This window comes from Myxocyprinus asiaticus, chromosome 31, assembly GCF_019703515.2.
Source record: "Myxocyprinus asiaticus isolate MX2 ecotype Aquarium Trade chromosome 31, UBuf_Myxa_2, whole genome shotgun sequence".
NCBI classification, from domain to species: domain Eukaryota; kingdom Metazoa; phylum Chordata; class Actinopteri; order Cypriniformes; family Catostomidae; genus Myxocyprinus; species Myxocyprinus asiaticus.
This window is the reverse complement of record NC_059374.1, coordinates 1,081,483-1,104,324: the sequence shown is the minus strand read 5'-3', so window position 1 is coordinate 1,104,324 and position 22,842 is coordinate 1,081,483. Positions and strand designations below refer to the sequence as shown.

General features: G+C 42.4%; 2 protein-coding genes across 4 annotated transcripts in view; both read left to right on the top strand.

The window, feature by feature from the left end:
* si:dkey-77f5.3 (uncharacterized protein LOC326903 homolog) overlaps positions 1-22,842 on the top strand; it is a 341,053-nt gene that overhangs the window by 268,801 nt on the left and 49,410 nt on the right. The gene's annotated exons all lie outside the window — the stretch shown is intronic.
* The window catches only part of schip1 (schwannomin interacting protein 1), a 75,187-nt gene that overhangs the window by 52,118 nt on the left and 227 nt on the right, over positions 1-22,842 (top strand). For both annotated transcript variants that reach the window (XM_051665203.1, XM_051665204.1), the window contains 5 exons: positions 1,927-2,044; positions 10,961-11,158; positions 21,865-21,988; positions 22,259-22,352; positions 22,489-22,842. The exon at positions 22,489-22,842 is cut by the window's right edge and continues 227 nt beyond it. In XM_051665203.1, the coding sequence (XP_051521163.1) occupies positions 1,927-2,044; positions 10,961-11,158; positions 21,865-21,988; positions 22,259-22,352; positions 22,489-22,543 (589 nt within the window). In that variant the 3' untranslated portion in view covers positions 22,544-22,842. The remainder of the gene's footprint in view (positions 1-1,926; positions 2,045-10,960; positions 11,159-21,864; positions 21,989-22,258; positions 22,353-22,488) is intronic.

The window sequence follows — 22,842 nt, the reverse complement described above, 5'->3', positions numbered from 1 at the left end:
GACATCATATATTATAACAAGGTTTAATGTTGCGTTTTTTTTGTTTTGTTTTTATCATAATGTGTGATTTATTAGTAGGTACATCAAAAGTAAGTGGTACTACCAGAGTTTATTTACCTTTTCAAATTAAAAGTATTTCGATTCCTAACTTAACTGTGGCAGGGTTGAAATGATGTAGTTCTTTATGGTTGTGCAAGCTACTCAAAAAATGTAGCAAGCTAAGCTACCAACTACTGAAAGATGAGTTAAGCTAAGCTGAAAGCTACACACAGAGAAAGTAGTAAGTTACACTACAAGCTACACGCCAAAAGTAGCTTGCTACATTTAAGATACTTTTATTCAACCAGATGCGCAGAGCATACTATCATAGACAAAGCATCTAAAAGACTTATTCACATGATGTTTGTCAAAGCCATGGTACAGTATAGTACAGTATAGTTCAATACAGCATACAAGTATACAGTGTGGTGGAATATAAAATATATGTGCAAGTAAAAAATAGAAAAACACAAATCCATGTGTTCAATATGCAAAATCACAATTTTTACAATTTATTTTTCATATATCATTGTGTGACCCCACAGCCTCATGCAAGGACTCGCTATTTTGGATTCGCTATATGCAACGCATAATTTAAATGATTAAAAACCGACTGAATACTGTTAAAAAAGAAGACTCTAGACTGTGATTTAAGTGTTAAACATCTGCTGCACCGAGTCACATGACACAACAGCATGCTGTCGATTTCCTTGAAGCGCTCCTATGGATGCAGCGCCAACAAAAGTGCCTCTGGTAAGAAACCTCTTTACGCTTTTTCATTGACACCTGTTTGGTTGTAAAGAATCTCTGGTTTGATATGCCGCTTTAAAAATTGTATATTTTTATATACCATTCTGTATTTACATGTTGCTTTAAAATACTTCAGAGTATAACATGGTATTTTTGATAAATGGGTAGCATATTCATATACCATTGTATTAACATGGTGCATCCAGGTAATGGTACATGTCTAAAAATGTGGTTATATAGGTGATGTGTGTTTTCATGTGGGCTACAAAGTGTTTTGATTACTCATTTGGTTGGAAAATGTCTTTACCTGCAGTAGTTGTTTACAAGCTGCACACGTGTGAACTTAATAAAGACCTTCTTCATCACTGCAAATCGTTAGGATGCATTTGCAGGTTTGGTTTTCATTGATTGTTGATCAACTGCAACCAGCGTTATCGATGTTTTCCATGTTTAAAAGTATTCCGTTGGTGTGTTGGTGAGTCAGAAAATGCTCCAAATGATTCAGCAGAGTGCGTGAGCATTCTGAGTAATTCAGATTGAATTGCGGACCACTTTCCTATCATGTGTGACCAAATCTCAAATGAGCGATTCATTTGTGAATTGGACATCTTTAGTTCTGATTCAAAACGAGCGACAGTAAACAACAGGTACAAGGCATGATGTAGCTTTTGTCAGAGACAAAGCTACCTAGTCAAAAATATACCTGTGCTACTGAAAAGCTTACTTGATTTAAAAACTAATGAAGCTACCACCTCGCTACTGAGAAATGTAGTTAAGCTAATAGCTTTCAGTTTTCTGACGTCATAATTTTCCAAAGTATGTGGAAATGGAGAGTGTTTTCAAAGAGCTCAATTTTCGGTGGAGGGAAATGCCATTCCAGTTTGGGCGAGAGATGTATACTTAGCAAAATGAATGCATTTTCAAGCAAAAACAGACAAGTGTGTGGAAGAATTGACTACTGAAAAAAACAGTTCTACCAATGTGTGTGTGAAAAAAACAATGCTGGAATTCTGATCCACAGATGGCGGTATTTTCTGAGAATAGGCCATTAATTGTCGTGAGTGTACTCGAGAGCTTTGAAAAGTGCTTCCTGATATGTGCTTTTGATATATTAGTATTTTTTGTGTTCTGTCACAGACTTCAGAGTGGCATGAATCTGCAGATCTGCTTCGTAAATGACAGCGGAAGCGACAAAGACAGCGATGTGGATGACAGCAAGACAGAGACCAGCCTGGACACACCACTGTCACCCATGGTAACAACACACACAAATGAGTCAGACGTTCTAACACTGTTTGAGGCATTGAGAGAGCCATTTTAGGAGAACGTCATTTGATTATTGTCGCAGGCTATTCGTTCCCGATAAAACGCTATGTAACTTGTTAAAAAAGGGGCATGTGACTATAAAAGCTACCACCAGTGAAACATATAGTATGTCCCTCAACTTTTAGTTGTTTAGCAAGATATCCTGTGTAGAAAACCCTGATTCTGGGATGTGGTTTGAGAGCCATAGATTCCCAGCAGTCATAGTGGCGGTGAGTCACAGAGGTCACGGGGCAAGAAATGACCCCACCTACACTCACTGTACAATCAGCCTTCATCACCATTAATCATCACAACACACAGACACATGTAGATCCCCCTGAACACGCACTCACAGAGCAGTCCAGTGCTTGAACTTCTCATGTCATCATCAGCTGTAATGAGGCATCAAACCACAGCCTTATAAACACTGATCACATGTGTGCTGCACAATGACACTTTATCTTTGATATTAAATGCTTTTGGGAAGATGAAACATGTCCTGCAGTGTGACATCATATACTCCAACTATAACTATTAAAAACAGCATATAATTATTGTACATGCAGTTTTCATCACAGATGCATCAATGTAGTGGCCAAAAACGTCCTGGTTACTTTCGTAACCTCCGTTCCCTGATGGAGGGAACGAGAGGTTGTGTCGATGTAGTGACACTAGGGGTCACTCTTGGGAGCCCGAGACACCTCTGATCTTTGAAAAAAGGCCAATGGGAATTGGCAAGTGGTATTTGCATACCACTCCCCCGAACATACGGGTATAAAAGGAGCTGGTATGCAACCACTATTTTGAGAGGAAATACATCACATGGTCTTGCCGAGCCTTGTTGGAAGTATGTCATGTGGAGAAGTCCCATGGTAGGTCCTACCCAATGGGGGAGAATTTTCTACAAACATGGTGACTGGGGTGGAGGGGCCTTTGCCCAAGGAAGACGCAGTTTACCAACAGGGAAACTATTTAGCGTAAGATATACACTATAATGCCAAAAGTATTCGCTCACCCATCCAAATAATTGAATTCAGGTGTTCCAATCACTTCCATGGCCACAGGTGTATAAAATGAAGCACCTAGGCATGCAGACTGCTTCTACAAACATTTGTGAAAGAATGGGCCGCTCTCAGGAGCTCAGTGAATTCCAGCGTGGTACTGTGATAGGATGCCACCTGTGCAACAAGTCCAGTCATGAAATTTCCTCGCTACTAAATATTCCACAGTCAACTGTCAGTGGTATTATAACAAAGTGGGAGCGATTGGGAATGACAGCAACTCAGCCACGAAGTGGTAGGCCACGTAAAATGACAGAGCGGGGTCAGCGGATGCTGAGGCGCATAGTGCGCAGAGGTCGCCAACTTTCTGCAGAGTCAATCGCTACAGACCTCCAAAGTTCATGTGGCCTTCAGATTAGCTCAAGAACAGTGCATAGAGAGCTTCATGGAATGGATTTCCGTGGCCGAGCACCTGCATCCAAGCCATACATCACCAAGTGCAATGCAAAGCATCGGATACAGTGGCACGCCGCCACTGGACTCTAGAGCAGTGGAGACACGTTCTCTGGAGTGACGAATCACGCTTCTCCATCTGGCAATCTGATGGACGAGTCTGGGTTTGGCGGTTGCCAGGAGAATGGTACTTGTCTGACTGCATTGTGCCAACTGTGAAGTTTGGTGGAGGGGGGATTATGGTGTGGGGTTGTTTTTTCAGGAGCTGGGCTTGGCCCCTTAGTTCCAGTGAAAGGAACTCTGAATGCTTCAGCATACCAAGAGATTTTGGACAATTCCATGCTCCCAACTTTGTGGGAACACTTTGGGGATGGCCCCTTCCTGTTCCAACATGACTGCGCACCAGTGCACAAAGCAAGGTCCATAAAGACATGGATGAGCGAGTTTGGTGTGGAAGAACTTGACTGGCCTGCACAAAGTCCTGACCTCAACCCGATAGAGCACCTTTGGGATGAATTAGAGCGGAGACTGCGAGCCAGGCCTTCTCGTCCAACATCAGTGTCTGACCGTACAAATGCGCTTCTGGAAGAATGGTCAAAAATTCCCATAAACACACTCCTAAACCTTGTGGAAAGCCTTCCCAGAAGAGTTGAAGCTGTTATAGCTGCAAAGAGTGGGCCGACGTCATATTAAACCCTATGGATTAAGAATGGGATGTCACTTAAGTTCATATGCGTCTAAAGGCAGATGAGCGAATACTTTTGGCAATATAGTGTACGTTGCATGGGGTCACCTATGGGGAACCAACACATGCAGAGCTCCTACTCCAGTACAGGGCTTAGTTAGCACATGTACTGAGCCGGCAGCGAGTTTCTCCACAAACTCGTCTGCCACACGGCTAAGAGGAAGTCATCCAGGGAACACACTTTGTGAACACTACTGGGAGTCAACAGCACACGTCTTCAGCTCAGGGGAGGTGAAATGCGCTATGCGCAATCAATACACCCGGCCAGCTGTCCCGGACTTACCTGTTCGTACCTAGCAAGACACGGGACGAAACCAGCTCAACCCGGAGATTATAGAACCTCGCAAAGGTGTTGGGTGTTGCCCAGCCCGCTGCTCTGCAAATGTCTTTTAGAGAGGCGCCACTGGTCAAGGGGTCTCAGGATCACGTGAGAGTAGTCCAGACCAAACTCCAGGCACGTTTCACTGACAGAGAACGCTTGCAGGTCTCTTACCACCTTGATGGAAGTGAGCGCAGTCAGGAGGGCAGTCTTTAAAGAGAGTGCCTTAAGCTCAGCTGACACCAGGGGCTCAAAGGGGGCTCCCCGTAGACCCTGAAGAACTACGGAGAGGTCCCATGAGGGAATGAGGCACGGTCTGGAGGGATTCAACCTCCTGGCGCCTCTCAGGAACCTGATGATTAGGCGTGCTTCCCTAAGGACTTACCGTCCACTGTGTCATGGTGTGCCGCTATAGCGGCTACATACACCTTCAAGGTGGAGGGGGACAGCCGCCCCTCCAACCTCTCCTGCAGGAAGGAAAGCACCGATCCGACTGCGCATCTCTGGGGGTCTTTGCGTCAGGAAGAACACCACTTAGTGAACAGATGCCACTTCAAGGCATACAGGCACCTTGTAGAGGGAGCCCTAGCCTGAGGGATCGTGTCTACCACTGTAGCCACTTAAGTCTTCCGTGTCCTGTCCAGGGGCCAGACATGGAGATTCCAGAGGTCTGGTCGCGGGTGCCAGATGGTCCCTCCTCAGGGGAATTCGCCGGGGGGGGGGGCTGTTGCGAGGAGTGTGAGGTCCGAGAACCACGTCTGGGTGGGCCAGTAGGGTGCTACTAGGACGACCTGCTCCTCGTCCTCCCTGACCTTGCACAGCATCTGTGCAAGTAGGCTCACTGGGGGAAACGCATATTTGCGTAGTCCTGGGGCCAACTGTGTACCAGCACGTCTATAACGAGGGGTGCCTCGGTCAGGGCGTACCAGAGCGGGCAGTGGGAGGATTCTCGGGAAGCGAACAGGTCTAGCTGTGCCTGCCCGAATCAACTCCAAATCAGCTGGACCACCTGAGGGTGGGGTCTCCACTCTCCCCTGAGGGTAATCTGTCATGACAGCGCATCCGCTGCAGTGTTGAGGTTGCCCGGGATGTGAGTGGCTCGCAGCAACTTGAGGTGCTGCTGACTCCAGAGGAGGAGACGGCGGGCGAGTTGTGACATACAACGGGAGCGTAAACCAACCTTGATGTATGCTACCGTTGCCGTGTTGTCTGTCTGAACTAACACATGCTTGCCCTGCATCAACGGCCGAAACCTCCGCAGGGCGAGCAGAATTGCCAACAACTTGAGGCAGTTGATGTGCCAACGTAGCCACAGGCCCGTCCAGGAGGCGGCGGCTGCGTGCCCATTGCATACAGCACCCCAGCCCATTTTGGAGGCGTCTGTCGTAACCATGATGCGCCTGGAGACCTGCTCTAAGGGAACGCCTGCCCGTAGAAATGTGAGGTTGGTCCAAGGGCTGAAGAGGTGGCGACAGTGCGGCATGATGGCCACGCGATGTGTCCATGCCCATCTCGGGACTCGAGTCTGGAGCCAGTGCTGAAGCGGTCTCATATGCATCAACCCGAGTGGTGTGGCCACCGCTGAGGATGCCATATGCCCCAGCAGCCTCTGAAACAGTTTCAATGGAACCGCTGTCTTCTGTCTGAACGCCTTCAAACATGTCAGAACCTGACTGTGCACACTCATTCGTGAGGCGCGCCGTCATTGAGACTGAGTCCAACTCCAAGCCGAGAAAAGAGATGCTCTGAACCGGGAGAAGCTTGCTCTTTTCCCAGTTGACCCGAAGCCCTAGTCGGCTGAGGTGCGAGAGCACCAGGTCCCTGTGCACACACAACACATCCCGAGAGTGAGCTAGGATTAGCCAGTCGTCGAGATAGTTGAGGATGCGAACTTCCCTTAACAGGGCAAGGGCTGCCTCTGTGACCTTCAGGGTCTGTGTCGAGGTAGAATCGAGACGTGGAAGTACGCGTCATTCAGGTCTACCGCCGCGAACCAATCTTGACGCCGGACACTCGCTAGAATGAGTTTTTGCGTCAGCATCTTGAACGGGAGTCTGTGTAAAGCCCGGTTCAGTACTCGCAGGTCCAAGATTGGCCGCAACCCACCGCCTTTCTTCGGTACAATAAAGTAGGGGCCGGAGGGACAGGCTCTGTCGCACTCTTCCATAGGAGGGTAGCGATTTCCGCGCACAAGGTAGCGGCGTTCTCGCCCTTCACCGAGGTGAAGTAGACACCGCTGATCCTGGGCGGACACCTGGATAACTGAATCACGTAGCCGAGTCGGACCGTCTGGATCAGCCATCGCGACGGGTTGGAAAAGTCCAAGCTCCGGGCGAGGGGGACCAAGGGGACAATCTTGTCGGATGTACCAGCAGGTGGGGTCTCGCAGCGGGGCAGAGCCTGAGGTGCTACGTCGTGCCATGGCCGTGCTGATTTCAGGGACATCGAAGAATTACCTGGCTCCTTGTGACCACCCCCAGAACAGCCTGGGATAGGGGAGGAAGAGGTTCGTCCTCGTGACCCGTGGAGACATCACATCGGGGGCGGATTTGTGCCACAGCTGGGCGCGCAGGGGTGGGCGCCGCTGGAGCGCCAAACCTGCTGAAATGGAATGGTGGACGGTGGTCGTGATGACAGCTGTGCGCACCGGGTATGTGATCCAGGGAATAAGGAAACCACTCTTTTGCTGAAATTTTGGGTACCGCAGCCACTTGGGCATGCGGCGAAATTAAATGAAAAGGTAACAAAAGATTCTCCTCCCGGCCCTCCACTGGGGGATGGAGTGGTCTGCTTACCAGCTCCAGAGCAGTGGGATTCCGGTCTGTGGGATGGGCGTCTGCTTCCTGCTGTGGGCTCCACACCAGGGCCGGGCCGGTGCAGTAACTGCAGGAGGACGACCTTGGCAACGAGCAGATGGGGTGTGGGATCTTGTGCCGTGCCGGGGCAGGATGTATTGGATAGCTTCCGTCTGCTGCTTCAACACCGAGAACTGCTGAGTGAAGTCCTCGACAGTGTCGCCGAATAGGCCAACCTAGGAAATGGGGGCGTCAAGGAACCGTGCCTTGTTGGCCTCTCTCATCTCAAACAGGTTGAGCCAAAGGTGGTGCTCTTGGACCACCAAGGTGGACATCACCCACCCGAGAGACCACGCTGTGACCTTCGTTGCCCGGAGGGCGAGGTTGGTCGCCGAGCACAGTTACTGCATCAATCCCGGGCGGAACTACCCCCCTGGCTTTGTGGACTTGCAGGAGAGCCATGGCGTGCAAGGCGGAGGCGGCTTGTCCAGCGACGGGAGCTTTGGGCGCCCGCGCCAGGTGGCTGCGCTCTGTGGGCATAGGTGCACCGTGAGGGCCTTATCTACCGGGGGGATCACCGAATACCCCTTGGCCGCCCCGCCATCGAGTGTAGTGAGGGCGGGGGAGCTGAAAGATCAGGACCGGGCAGTAAAAGGTGCCTCCCACGACCTTGTCAGCTCCTCATGTTCTCGCAATGAGGACATGACCATCCACGAATGATGTCTCCGCGTGGGTAGCGCCCAGACATGAAAGACAGCGATCGTGGCCATCAGAAGGCGAGAGATAATGACCGCAACCAGGAATAGCACACAAACGGAAGGGCATCTTTAAAAAGACTTTCCGTGTGTGCCGCTCTTTAAGAGAAATATACTCTTTTTAGAATATACACTTTTATTTCTGCCGAAGCACCCAGGGGCGTTCTCTGCAGTGCACCAGTGCAGAGGGGGAGAAGCTGCTGAAATGCGCCATCAGATCCAGCAGAGGTGAATGAAAAGCCGTGGGAATTCAGCTCAGTTAGCATCGACCTTTCGGCTCCAAAGAGAAAATCTGAATGAGTGGTTGCATACCAGCTACTTTTATACCCGTATGTTCAGGGGAGTGGTATACAAATACCACTCGCCAATTCCCATTGGCCTTTTTTCAAAGATCAGAGGTGTCTCTGGCTCCCAAGAGTGACCCCTAGTGTCACTACATCGACACAGCATCGAGTGAGTGACAGATAGGGAACAGACAATGATCAGGGCCAATTATGTCCTGTCAATCAAAAGGTGTGAATGAACCTGCTAGACAATTAACTTGTGCTGTGTCTGAAAGAAAATGAAACACTTTGATTTGGGTTTGTAAGCTTTACACAGTCAGAACTGCACTGAATGGAAGTATTGTTAAAACATTTAACACGACTAATCTGATTACTCACCTTAAAGCTCCACACAGCAGGAATATGATGCGTTAGTTAAAGCTAAAGCTTCATTCACAATTCAGTTCAATTGTGTTAATTATGTGCTTTTTGTCTCAGTGTTTTGTTAATAACTGAGACCAGTCACTCTAACATGGAACCTTTACATTTGGTCATTTAGCGACACCTACAAATGAGGAACATAACAAGCAAGAAAGACATGTAGAGACGTAGAAAATCAAGATATTATTTACATTTCTTTCAAAGTTATGTAATTAAATGTCAGTGATTTGAAACAAGGTAGCATAAAAAAGCATAGTCTTCAAACTATCGGTATCAGCAGATATCAGAACACAAATTTTGTAAAAGTGCATCTCTAGTTTTCATGAGCTCCTGTTAATTGAAAGACTATATGAAATAATTATACTTTTAAAAATGTTTTTGTCACACCACTGGAACATTTACAAGGAACTAGTGAAGGCAAAACACGTGATTAAAAATGGTTAATCTGCTCAAAAGAAATGGTAACATTTCTATACCTAAAATATACACTTGACCTTATATGTATATTTTAACTGAAAATATTGGACATCATGGGCTTGCTCAAAAATTTTACGATTGACACAATTCATTTTCATAACAAAATTCCATCAAATTGAATTAAGTAATATTTAACAAAATAAAATGTGAAAAAACTAAATATTTTAACCCTATAATGCCGTGTGAATCAAATATGATACGCAATGTTTGACGGCTCCTGTTTCACCTGTTTCATAGACTTTCACCTATGGTATGTAAGTTTCACATGTTTATGGCACCATCTAGTGAAAAAGTGGTTTCAATGTTTATATCGATCTATTTAAAATGATGGCAGAAAAAAGTGACTCTTATGTTGGGATAAATGACAGTTTATTTTAATAAAGTAAAAGTGACAGTAATGATTATATTGTTACTGATATTTTAAAATGAGTATTTGCTGAATATAAGCAACTTGTACTTGGTTAAAATGTTATATATTATTTTATTGAAAAACCCCTTTGTATTAAATATGATACAACAGGCTTTTGAGAAATATCTCTCAATCACCATTACATTCCCACCACAAAACAATCACAGAGCTTTGAAAATTCTGACATATACATTTTACAAGATATTTTTAAAGTGTGAAATAATATTTCCATATATACAGCCTGCTCTGTCATTATAAAGATCTCATAATTTTTCATTACAAGCTATTATGGTCATCTGAGCTAAAAAAGTTTTACAATTTTCCTTTTTTAAAATGTCAATATAGTGTTTGGTGCATAAAATACATATGATAAAGATTGTTTATTGTAAAATAAATATTTTATTCATGTTGTATTTGTACCTCGATACATTTCAATCCATATTTATAGAGCAAGGAGAGGAAGTAGTCATGGCCAAACTCTCAAACATTTGTTTCTCTGAAAAGTCCAGAGAGTCCTCTGATAATACCCCAAAATTTACCACTGCAGAAAAACTTCAATAACAAATGTCCTATAGAAAAATGAATTGCTGGGCCTCAGGAAGATAATGACCTTTAAAGCCTAATGTATCCAATATTATACATAACATTTAATGACAATTCTTTCATATGTTAGGCTGTACAGTGTTAAATTGTATTAATTTAATTTTGTTAAAAATGACAGAATTCAGTTTGATGGAATTTTGTTATGAAATTGGCATGCGTTAATCCCAAAAATAAACTACATTTAATAAAAATATAATTTAATTGTTATTGGTTGATCTGTGTTTGAAGTAAAATAGTGATAAACACACAACTGTGCACATTACATTTGTCACATTCGGGCATGAATTCACTAGGAACGAATCGTAACCACTGAAAGCGCTGTTTATATGCACGTTTAGTGGCCAGTCAGTGGCATAAACGTGCCCATAAAATCTGTGCTGAACGCAATTTGCGCAATGCAGTTCCGCTATATATCAGAGGATGCAGCAGACCATCGTGATCTGGACTGAGCAGCATCACTCCACTATTGTGGTCCTGACACCTGAATGGTTTGGAAGTACCAGTACATGATCAAATCTCAGGCTTTATTATCAACCACACATTTGGATGTCTGTATAATTTGTAATAATTTGTCTTTCTTCTTCTATCCGTCCATCTGTCCTCAGAGCAAACAGATCTCGTCGTACTCAGACAGGGACACGACCGAGGACGACTCTGAGTCTCTGGAGGACATGGACTTCCTGAGCCGACAGAAGAAGCTGCAGGCTGAGGCGAAGCTGGCTCTAGCGATGGCCAAACCCATGGCCAAGATGCAGGTGCAAGTGGAGAAACAGAACCGCAAGAAGTCTCCTGTCGCAGACCTGGTATGTGTGCTCATCTCACATCTGTCGGCGTCAAACTAACCAACTCCAAACAATGTGATTTTGTAAGAGGGTGTAACACATGCAGACTGTTTTACTGAGATCTTTTTGATCTTTTCGCTTCCTTCAGTCGGAGGTGTGACACGATTATGTACATTAAGCTTACATCTGAAAAACATCATTGTGACACTGGCTTGACACGTTTCATTGTGATGTTCAGCCATTAAACCACAGCAAAACGACATCAGGAACTCAACCACACCAGCAACATTTAAGTTACACTTTATTGTATCACTTATAAAAAAGATACTCACTGCTTTCAAATGGACAAATAAAAATAATACAAGTGTTCAACAAAATTGGGTTTTTTAATTGCCCATTCTTAAACTATCAGCCCCAATTTAATTAATCATCAAAACCAATATTTATCATTACCTACTCTAAACTACTGCATCATATTAACCCTGTCACAGTAACTTCAAAATTCATATAATTTTAATTTGATTGTTTAATTGATAGTATCACTCAGTTTCAGTGTACCTTGTTATTCTGAATGTGTAATAAAGATTAATATTATATATTAATAACCTATGATATTTCTCTTTCAAAACATGTTTTGTGTAAACTCTGTTACATTCAAAATGTTCTGGGGTTGAATGTGACAGGGTTAAAGATCAGTAGGTAATGCAACCATTCAACCCTGTTTAATACATTTGGGGCCCTATTTTAAGAGCATCATGTGATATGTAATACAAATATTTTTCGTGCATGCATGCTCTATGTTTAGGCGCAATAAGGTAGGCGAGATCACACGTGCAAAGCGCTAATGGGCTGGGTCAAGTGCAATTTAATTCTGAGGTTCTTCTGCAGTTATTGCACCGTCTTCATCCTATTATATAGTCAATTTACTGTCAAGCAACGTTGATGTAAATGAAGACATCACATTAATAAGAATTTGATAGTACAGATAGTACACTCCCACCCATGCCCACTTGCGCTGACACGAAAATTGTGCTTAAAATTAGCACTCTCACGAAAATTGGATAATTGTTACACCTAGCACTTGCTTTGCATGCTCATGAAAATAGAGCCCTTAAAATGTTTTGTGGTTGAATGAGTATGGTCTGAATTCACAACAGTATTAATAATTGTACAAAGTTTGAATATTATTTATGACACACACTTTGCTGACGTGCCTGACATGTATTGGGTCAGGTTATAAGTAATCACTGGCACTATTACATGAAACCCTGTGACGTTTTGACACTTTTATACTATGAGAACGCCTCTGTTTGTGCGACACTCGCCAACACAGTTTTGTGGGTCACTTTGTCTGTCACCGCTTTCATCCGTCACCCTCTGAACTGAAACTATAACACAAAGACAGGAAACAGCTGGCAACATTCTGAACATGCACTTCCTCTAAAACTCAACGAGCTCAGAAACGCAGAGCTGTTGAGTTTCACAAAGACTGAACCATAGAACAAGAGGGATGGGTCAAGTTGACAAAAGCAGACAAAAGTGACATCACGCCGGTGAGAATGGCCGCATGTTTTCCAGTGTGGGAGTTCGGCTGGACTTTGGTAAATGAGGGGTGGGGGGGGGGAATTCTGCTTCCCCTGTGTGAGAAATCCTACATGCAGCATGAATCACCGTGGTAAACATGGTGACTACTCACCAGAGTGCAGCCAGTGTTGGCCCTTCGATCGCCCACACACACAGAGACTGTGAGAGAGAGTGAAACTGAATAGCAATGTAATGAGTACGCTGGCACTCGCTCCAAAACCATTCGCTGATGTCATAATTTCTCACTGCTTTTACCCAGAACACCACAGTTATGAACACACATCTGTTATGATTCTGATTGAAGCATCAGGTTTATTTCTGTAGAGCTTATTGAAAGTGGAGATTTTGCTATTAAGAACAAAACTGTCCTCTGCTCGTGTAAATTCCTTCGAAAGACTTCAGTGTACTGCCATACTGTAAAAATGGCATTTATGATGATGTTTGTGATCGCAGGTTATGTCAGTGGGAGTGCCCACAATTAGATCAACTAGTGTCACCTGCCCCTAAAGCCTTCATTTAGAAGAACTCTTCATAACCCTACTTGGGGGAATCTCATGAAAGATGTCCAGAACATATTTCAGCCCAAATACCACATGAAAAAAAGAAATAGAATAATATGAAGCCTAATTTTTGCATTATTTTTCATTTGTACATTTGCATTTTATATAAATAGGCTTTGTTTTATTTGTGCAATATATATATATATATATATATATTAGGGCTGTCGATTAAAATGTTTAATCAAATTAATTACATGGTATGCTGATTAACTAATCAAATTAATCGCATATATAAATATTTGCTGAGAAAGCCCCTCAAATAACAATAATTCAATATATAATGATTAAATAGTTATAAATAGTTATATTTAAATAATTATAAATAAAATATATTATAAAAATAATAAAACAGATCAGGGGTCGGCAACCTTTTTGACATGAAGTGCCATTTTTTTATTTTTCTTGTCAATGGCTGTGCCCATTTGGTGCCCTGACCAAAGCAAAGCGGGCGCGTTTACTCGCGCGATTAACAGAAAGTGAAGCACTGCCGGCTCGTGATGTGCGAATGGCTTGCATGTGCTGCACGAGTCTATTGGGTATATTGAAGTCTTGTCACATTTTAACTTTTTGTTTAGCCTCCCATTCAGCTGATGAAAACACGGTGTGTGATCATGAGGAAGGATTACATCAAGATGTAGATTGAAATGCAGGTGCGGAATTTCATATGAATAAAATAGTCTATTCCTCTCTTGCCGTTGCTGGCGTGCCAGTGATTACCCCTCCGTGTGCCAATGCTGGAACGCGTGCCATATGTTGCCGACCCCTGATACAGATAATTAAAATGCATTACATTATTTTGGCACATGAGTAAAGCATTAAAAAAGACAATACAAAAAGTGGCTTCAGAATGTAATATATGGTTTATTTCCATATTATTGAACATAAGCCCATCATCGGTCTACAGTTCACAGCAATCCATTTAACAATTGAATTCATCAATCAGTCTGAGATTTATTATAAGGGCTTGTTTAAGGACGTGTCAATGTACACCCGCATCAGGCGAACGATTTTGGAGCATCTCGGTTGTGTTGCGTCATAAACATACCGTTTTTAGTTCGCTGTGTCAAGTTAAACGAAATTTGAGACTTAGAAAAACACGTCTCGAGATCCCTGCGGTCGGATTTGCGCTCCATCAAGCTGTTTGAACGCAAGATCGTGTTCTCATCTTGTGATGTCTGCTGTCAGTAAGTGTGGTTTGTTCTTTGTATGAGCTGCACGTTGCCTATACAGCTTTCGCTTACTGCCCCCTGGAGAAAACAGGTGGTACTCCATACTTGAATTGCTCAGACGGAAATAATATTCCTCATTACGGTCCGGGCACATGATTAATTGCATTCATTTTTTTAACATGTTATTTTTTATATAATTAATCACACTGAATTAACACATTAAATCGACAGACCTAATATATACTGTATATAGTTTATTTTGTTGTATACTACAATATTCTAAGAAAAATAATGCGCACGCATTTTTGTGAGATTCACCCATATATGTCATTATTTGTCCATTAACATTCAAAATGTTTTGGGGTTGAATGTTGCAATCCTGTTGGGGTTGAATGGGTAGTCTAGGGCAGTGGTTCTCAAATGGTGTACCGTGGCAGGTGGGCCGGTGTGCCATGGAATTTGCAGAGCTCCAGCATTTGCGAGTGAAAATTACTGCGGGCGAATTTGGACAGTTATCTGGCTGCACTGGTGCGAGTGACAGCTGATCTTACACCCAAAGTTATGAACTTATTATTGCAACTTACAATCAGAATAAAAACTCCCACGTTAGTTAGTTTTGCATTCAAAGCGCCGTTTTCTCAGTCTCACACGGCTGCGAGCGCTCTCCTCTTCTCTCTTTCGCGCGCACGCATAGACCGAGAGATAGTGAAGATATACCATGTAAAGATGGTTTAAGCAGAGATTCTTGCTTGTAGGCATATCTGTCAAAATGACGGACAGCGTTTTGAATAATTAATTATTGATGGATGATGTCTTAACCTCGCGCTCAAACGCAAGTTTCTGAGAAAAATAGCAAGTCAAATAAAAATGCAGGAATCCATAAAATGCACGATACCAGTAAACAGCATGTCAGCATCCTCGTCTAACTCAACGTGATAAGCAAAATCTCAAACATATAAAAATAACCATGAAATGTCACTCTAACAATAAGAGCCTCTTTGCACAACTGCAAGAGGTATTCTGCTTCTAACGGAGGTGGGCATCGTAACATTATAACCATGCACTGCCAGACTGCAAAAACCTATTAAAACTGCATATCCTGTTGAAATGTTCACACTTTATAATGAGACTACCAAGCAGCTGCATGGCATCACGCTTATGCAAATTCCAGGTCAATGCAAGTTCCAAAAAATAAACAAACATTGTTTTATAATCATCATATTATTTTTATCAGTCATTATTCTTTAGCATTTTTTTTCTAAATAAATGTGTTTGCGTAGAGCCCTGATTTGTCCTTACAACCTAAATAACCTTTTTCAAATATTCCATGAAATTTGTGTAGTAAATTTTTTAAAATATTTTTTCAATTCCATTTTTAATTTTTGATTTGTGTTTAGAGGCAGCATAAGGTTTAAAACAGTTTATTGCACATTTATGAGGATGTATGCATCATTGTATTTTGAGGAAAAAATGGTGTGCCTTGGAAATGTAATATTTACAAAGATGTGCCTTGGTACAAAAAAGTTTGAGAACCACTGGTCTAGGGTCTGAATTCAAAGACAGTACACAATTACAGGATTATTAATGACAGATTATTTTATTAATATTAATTTTTTATATCAGATTATTTAAAATAGAATACAAGATTATATATTAGAACCATAATTAAAGTATAATAGTACAAGTGTTTATTTTGTTCCATTGGTGCATGTTTAACCATGCTGCCAAGCATACATCTAGCGAATCTCCACACTCTTCCTAACAAAACGGACTAACTACTTCTAACCCATACAAATAATGACTTTGCTAACTCTGCTGCTCTGTGCTTCATGGAAACCTGGCTGAGTGAAGCCATTCCGGACAGAGTGTTACATTTGCCGGGCTTTCAGCTGTTCAGAGCGGATCGGCGTTATCGGGGGAAATGAGAGATGGTGGAACATGCTTTTATATCAGTGAAAGTTGGTATACAGATGTAAAAGTGTTGAAGAAGGTGTGCTGCCCTAATTTAGAAGTGCGCTTCCTCAATTGTAAGCCTTTCTACTCACCATGGGAGATTTCCCCGTTTCTTCTGGTGAGTGTTTACATTTCTCCATAAGCATGCGTGAACACAGCGCTGCAACAGCTGGCTGATTACATCACAGACACGGAGCAACAACACTCTGTGTTGGGGATTTTAGCAAAGCAAACCTCACATGTGAACTGCCCAAATACAAGCAGCACATTAAATGCCCAACCAGAAACAGAAATATACTGGATCACTGTTACACCACTGTAAAGGATGCATATCGCTCTCTGTCCCTAGAGCAGCTTTGGGACTCTCTGATCACTGTCTGGTTCATCTTCTTCCAACCTACAGGCAGAAACTAAATTCACCTAAACCTGTATTAAGGACTGTAAAGAGATGGTCCAATGAAGCAGAGCTGGAACTACAAGCCTGTTTTGACTGCACTGATTGGAGTGTTTTTGAGGCTGCAGCCACAGACCTGGATGAGCTCACAGATACTGTGACATCATATATCAGTTTCTGTGAGGATATGTGCATTCCTACTAGGACTTATTTAACATACAGCAATGACAAACCATGGTGTACAGCAAAACTCAGTCAGCTTTGTCAGGCCAAAGAGGATGCTTAGAGAAGTGGGAATAAAATCTTGTATAATCAGGCCAAAAACACAGTGACAAAGGAGATTAGAGTGGCTAAAAGAAGCTACTCTGAGAAGCTGAAAAACAAGTTTTCAGCTAACAACCCTGCATCAGTGTGGAGTGGCATGAAAGACATTACCAACTACAAGACCATTCCCCAACACTGTAGAGAATCAATAACTGCCTGACGATCTGAATGTGTTTTACTGAAGATTTGAAAAGCCCAGTTTCACACCCCACACCCGCACTTTACACAAAAACCAACATCTTCTGCAATCCCTCTCCTCCCCTCTCCTGCTACTCAACCTGCAAGTAAGATCTGTAAAAAGGATGTGTGCTGGGTCTACCAGAAACAGAAGACAAGGAAAGCATAGGGCCCAGACGGTGTTTCACCCACTTGTCTAAAGCCTGTGCCAACCAGCTGACCCCATCTTCACACAAATCTTCAACACATCACTGGAGCACTGTAAAGTTCCCAGCTGCTTCAAATGCTCCACCATCATCCCTGTCCCAAAGATTGCAGGACTTAATGACTACAGACCTGTTGCCCTGACGTCTGTGGTCATGAAGTCGTTTGAGAGACTGGTGTTGGCCCACCTGAAGGACATCACTGGACCCTTTCTGGATCCCCTGCAGTTTGCCTATCGAGCAAACAGGTCGGTAGATGATGCAGTCAATATGGGACTGCATTACATACTACAACATCTAGACAGACCGGGGACTTATGCAAGGATCCTATTTGTGGACTTAAGTTCAGTTTTCATCACCATCATCCCTGCTCTCCTATGGAATACATTAACCCAGTTCTCGGTTCCCACCTCTATCTGTCAGTGGATCACCAGCTTTCTGATGGACAGGCAGCAGCTTGTGAGACAGGGGAAATTCACTTCCAGCACATGTACATTCAGCACTGGTGCCCCCCAGGGATGTGTGCTCTCCCCACTACTCTTCTCCCTGTACACAAATGACTGCAATGTCAAAGACCACTCTTTCAAGCTCCTGAAGTTTGCTGATGACACTACAGTCATTTGCCTCATACGAAATGACGACAATTCTGCTTACAGAAGGGAGATTGAACTTCTGGCTCATTGGTGCAGTCAAAACAACCTGGAGCTGAACAAGCTCAAAACAGTGGAGATGATAGTGGACTTTAGGAGGAACTCTGCAGCATTGACCCCACTCACAGCACCGTGGCAGCAGTGGAGTCATTCAGGTTCCTGGGCATTACCATCTCACAGGACCTGAAATGGGAGACTTTGTGAAAAGGGCCCAGCAGAGGTTGTACTTCCTTCGCCAGCTGAGGAAGTTCAACCTGCCACAGGTGCTGCTGATACAGTTCTACTCAGCAGTTATTGAGTCTGTCCTCTGCACTTCAGTAACTGTCTGGTTTGGTTCAGCTACCAAGTCAGACATCAGAAGACTTCAAAGGATAGTCCGGACTGCTGAATGGATTATTGGTTCTCACCTTCCCACACTCCAAGAACTGTACACCTCCAGAGTGAGGAAAAGGGCTGGAAAAAATCACTTTGGACCCCATTCACCCAGCACACTACCTTTTTAACAGTTGCTTTCTGGCTGGCGCTACAGAGCACTGAGCACCCGAACCTTCAGACACAAGAACAGTTTCTTCCCTCAGGCCATCCACCTCATGAACAGTTAAAACGGCCCCCAATACTCTCCGTTGTGGCAAAACAATCATGTGCGTATTCAACTATTATTCATATTTATGTTCCATTTGTATTTATTTGACATATCCTACCTCTTCTGCAACATATATTAAATCACCTTGCCACATAACTGTATATCTGTATATAACATATTTGAACAACAATAGTTGTTTCCTCTATATATTTATCTTATTTTTTATTCTTATTTCACTGTTTACGTATATAAATTTATATGTATATTTCAAATGTTGTATGTATATGTTGTATATGTATATTTTTTGTATTCTCTTTGCACTGGAAGCTTCTGTCACCATGACAAATTCCTTGTGTGTGTAAGCATACTTGGCAATAAAGCTCATTCTGATTCTGATTAATGTACAGGTAGTTCTAGTCAGTTTTAATTACCGTTCTATATTAATGCACCTACTCTGCTGTCCTCCGTAATGAGACTCTGAGAGAGTTTTATCCCTCTGCATAAACTACATCTGGATGTGAATATAGTGTATCAAGTCAACATCACTAAACAAAACATCATCAAGTCATGCAATGCTGTCTTTAAATCAACTGTGAAGCGCTACAAGAAACATGGAAAAGACACCTGTGTTTATCAGCTCCGATTTACTGAGAAATGCACCTGCACTTTCCTCTTACACACTCATAGGGCTTGTGAGGAAAGTATGGTTTGACATTCAGCTGTTTTGCATGGTGGTGGAGAGAAGGAAACTGGGACCTATCAAATGACATTTTGACTTGAAATATGATAAACATCATCTAATATCGCTGCACTGCTCATCATGTGCCACACACACCCACTAGAGGGTGCCGCTTGCTCCTGCATCACTGACTGAAGTGCTGAATGAAGACTTTATAAAATGTAGCCTTTTGCAGTTTAATAATTGTGCAAGGTCATATCACCATTTCATTCTTAATTCAATCAATCATGCAGCCAATGCATACCGATGTCTCTGAGGTCAAAGTCTGCAGGTTTTAAATAGTTTTGGATGGTTTCCCTCATCATTTTAGTATCACTTTTACAACCATCATGTCTTTAACACCAGTTTTTCCTCATTAATGTGAAAATGACAAAGAATGTTAATTAATTAATACATGTTCTGAGGAGTGTCAACACTTATACATTATGTGGCTATTATATCTATATTTCTATATTAAATTCACTGTTTTTAAAGAGTGTTTGGTCTCCAAAAAACACATGTCCATTGTTCCAATTATTCGTACAGCTTTTTATTTAGTTCATTTACACTGGCGGCCAAAAGTTTGGGATAATGTACAGATTTTGCTGTTTTGGAAGGAAATTGGTACTTTTATTCACCAAAGTGGCATTCAGTTGATCACAAAGTATAGTCAGGACATTACTGATGTAAAAAACAGCAGCATCACTATTTGAAAAAAGTCATTTTTGATCAAATCTAGACAGCAGCCATCACTCCAACACCTTATCCTTGAGTAATCATGCTAAATTGATCATTTGTTACTAGAAAATCACTTGCCATTATATCAAACACAGTTGAAAGATATTTGGTTCGTTAAATGAAGCTTAACATTGTCTTTGTGTTTGTTTTTGAGTTGCCACAGTATGCAATAGACTGGCATGTCTTAAGGTCAATATTAGGTCAAAAATGGCAAAAAAGAGACAGCTTTCTCTAGAAACTCGTCAGTTAATCATTGTTTTGAGGAATGAAGGCTATACAATGCTTGAAATTGCCAAAAAACTGAAGATTTCATACAAAGGTGTACACTGCAGTCTTCAAAGACAAAGGACAACTGGCTCTAACAAGGACAGAAAGAGATGTGGAAGACCAGATGTACAACTAAACAAGAGGATAAGTACATCAGAGTCTCTAGTTTGAGAAATAGACACCTCACATGTCCTCAGCTGACAGCTTCATTGAATTCTACCCGCTCAACACCAGTTTCATGTACAACAGTAAAGAGAAGACTCAGGGGTGCAGGCCTTATGGGAAGAATTGCAAAGAAAACGCTACTTTTGAAACAGAAAAACAAAAAGAAAAGGTTAGAGTGGGCAAAGAAACACAGACATTGGACAACAGATAATTGGAAAAGAGTATTATGGATCTTAACCCCATTGAGCTTTTGTGGGATCAGCTAGACTGTAAGGTGCGTGAGAAGTGTCCAACAAGACAGTCACATCTATGGCAAGTGCTACAGGAAGTGTGGGGTGAAATGTCACCTGAGTATCTGGACAAACTGACAGCTAGAATAACAAGAATCTGCAAAGCTGTCATTGCTGCACGTGGAGGATTTTTTGATGAGAACTCTTTGAAGTAGTTTAAGAAGTTCTGAAAATATTTTTCAAATTGTAATAGTAATTTTTCACTTTATTAATGTCCTGACTATACTTTGTGAACAGTTGAATGCCACTTTGGTTAATAAAAGTACCAATTTCTTTCCATAATAGCAAAATCTGTACATTATTCCAAACTTTTGGCCGCCAGTGTAAATAAATGTGATATTATTGCACTACTTTATCTCTGAGTTGGCAGAACTCTAGATCTAACAACCTGTTGATAAAGTTAACTGTTAAGGCCCAGGTATACTTCGTTTTTGCGCGTTCCGGATTGGCTCACGCCTGGTCGAGCACGTTACCTTTGTGAGTATACTCTTCTGACCGTGAGTGAATACGAATGTGTTTGACGCATACTCACTACAGCTGCTTTGTGATACTGTTTTTAGTACAGTCAATAGCAGGCACATGCATCAGTGACATGCAGAGCCGAGGACCACGTCCGCGGGTCAAAATCTAGGTGGCGTGTGGTCAAGGCTGTGCTGATGACACAGTTTGTGTCACACATACTGTGTGTGGAGTGATCCACAGTGCAGACACACAAAGTGTACTTTGGCTTTTATTGTTATTCCTCCAGTCAAAATTTGCACTGTAAAAATCAATGACAGCTTTAACCAATTAATGCTGGGATGTGACCATGGTATGAGCGGGATAATCCATGGTAGATGTGCGTTAAACGATTTTCTCTCCATGTTGACTGTACATCATCACTTATATATTTCATGTCTTTATATTTATTGTGTATCTGACAGTATATTGTTTTGTGTGTGTGTTTTCTCAGCTTCCTCATATGCCGCACATCAGTGAGTGTTTGATGAAGAGGAGTTTGAAACACACAGATCTCAGAGACATGACCCTCGGACAGCTACAGGTCATAGTGAATGACCTGCACTCACAGATCGAGGGTATGACAAACAAACACACACACACACATGTATGTTTGTATAGACACTGAAACATATTTAAAGCATCTAAAACAAAAACTATTTTACCTTTACAAATCCTTTTCATGTACCTGAATTAATCAAATGCATAGATGAATAATTTAACACCATCACATTTATTGAACACATTTACCTAATCTGACATTATAAAGATTTAATTCTGTTGTGTGTGATTTTGGAGCACTGGACCGAACCACTGTGACAACACTGATTGATTGATTGATTGATCAGGTCTGAATGAAGAGCTGGTGCAGCTGTTACTGATGCGAGACGAACTGCAGATGGAGCAGGACGCCATGTTAGTGGACATCGAAGATCTGACCAGGTGAGCAAATAAACCTGTTTAATCACAATCTTTCTCAATGTCCTGACTATATAAGAATGTGGAAAACTCTTGAAAATTAATGATTGATATGTGTGTTTGTGTGTGTATGTGTGTGTGTGTGTGTGTGTGTGTTCAGGCATGCTCAGAGTCAGCAGAAACACATGTCTGAGAAGACTCTTCCCTCCAAATGAAGCCTTGACACATTCCCTTCTGTCATAACAGCTGATGAACGCTCACATTCACCCACCACACAACATCACATGATCAGCGGGACATCCCTGGATTCCTGTGCAGTGATTGGCTATCGCTTTGTCATACATTTATTTCAATCTTTATTGTTGCCACATTAAATTATAACTGTCAAAACATTAAAAATGGTGGAAACATTTCAAAATTAATTAAAAAAAAAGAATATTCTATGAAGAAAACTGTTGAAATGTGTCATTTGGACAGTATTTAAAGAAACAAAAGCCTCTTTATGATGCGCACA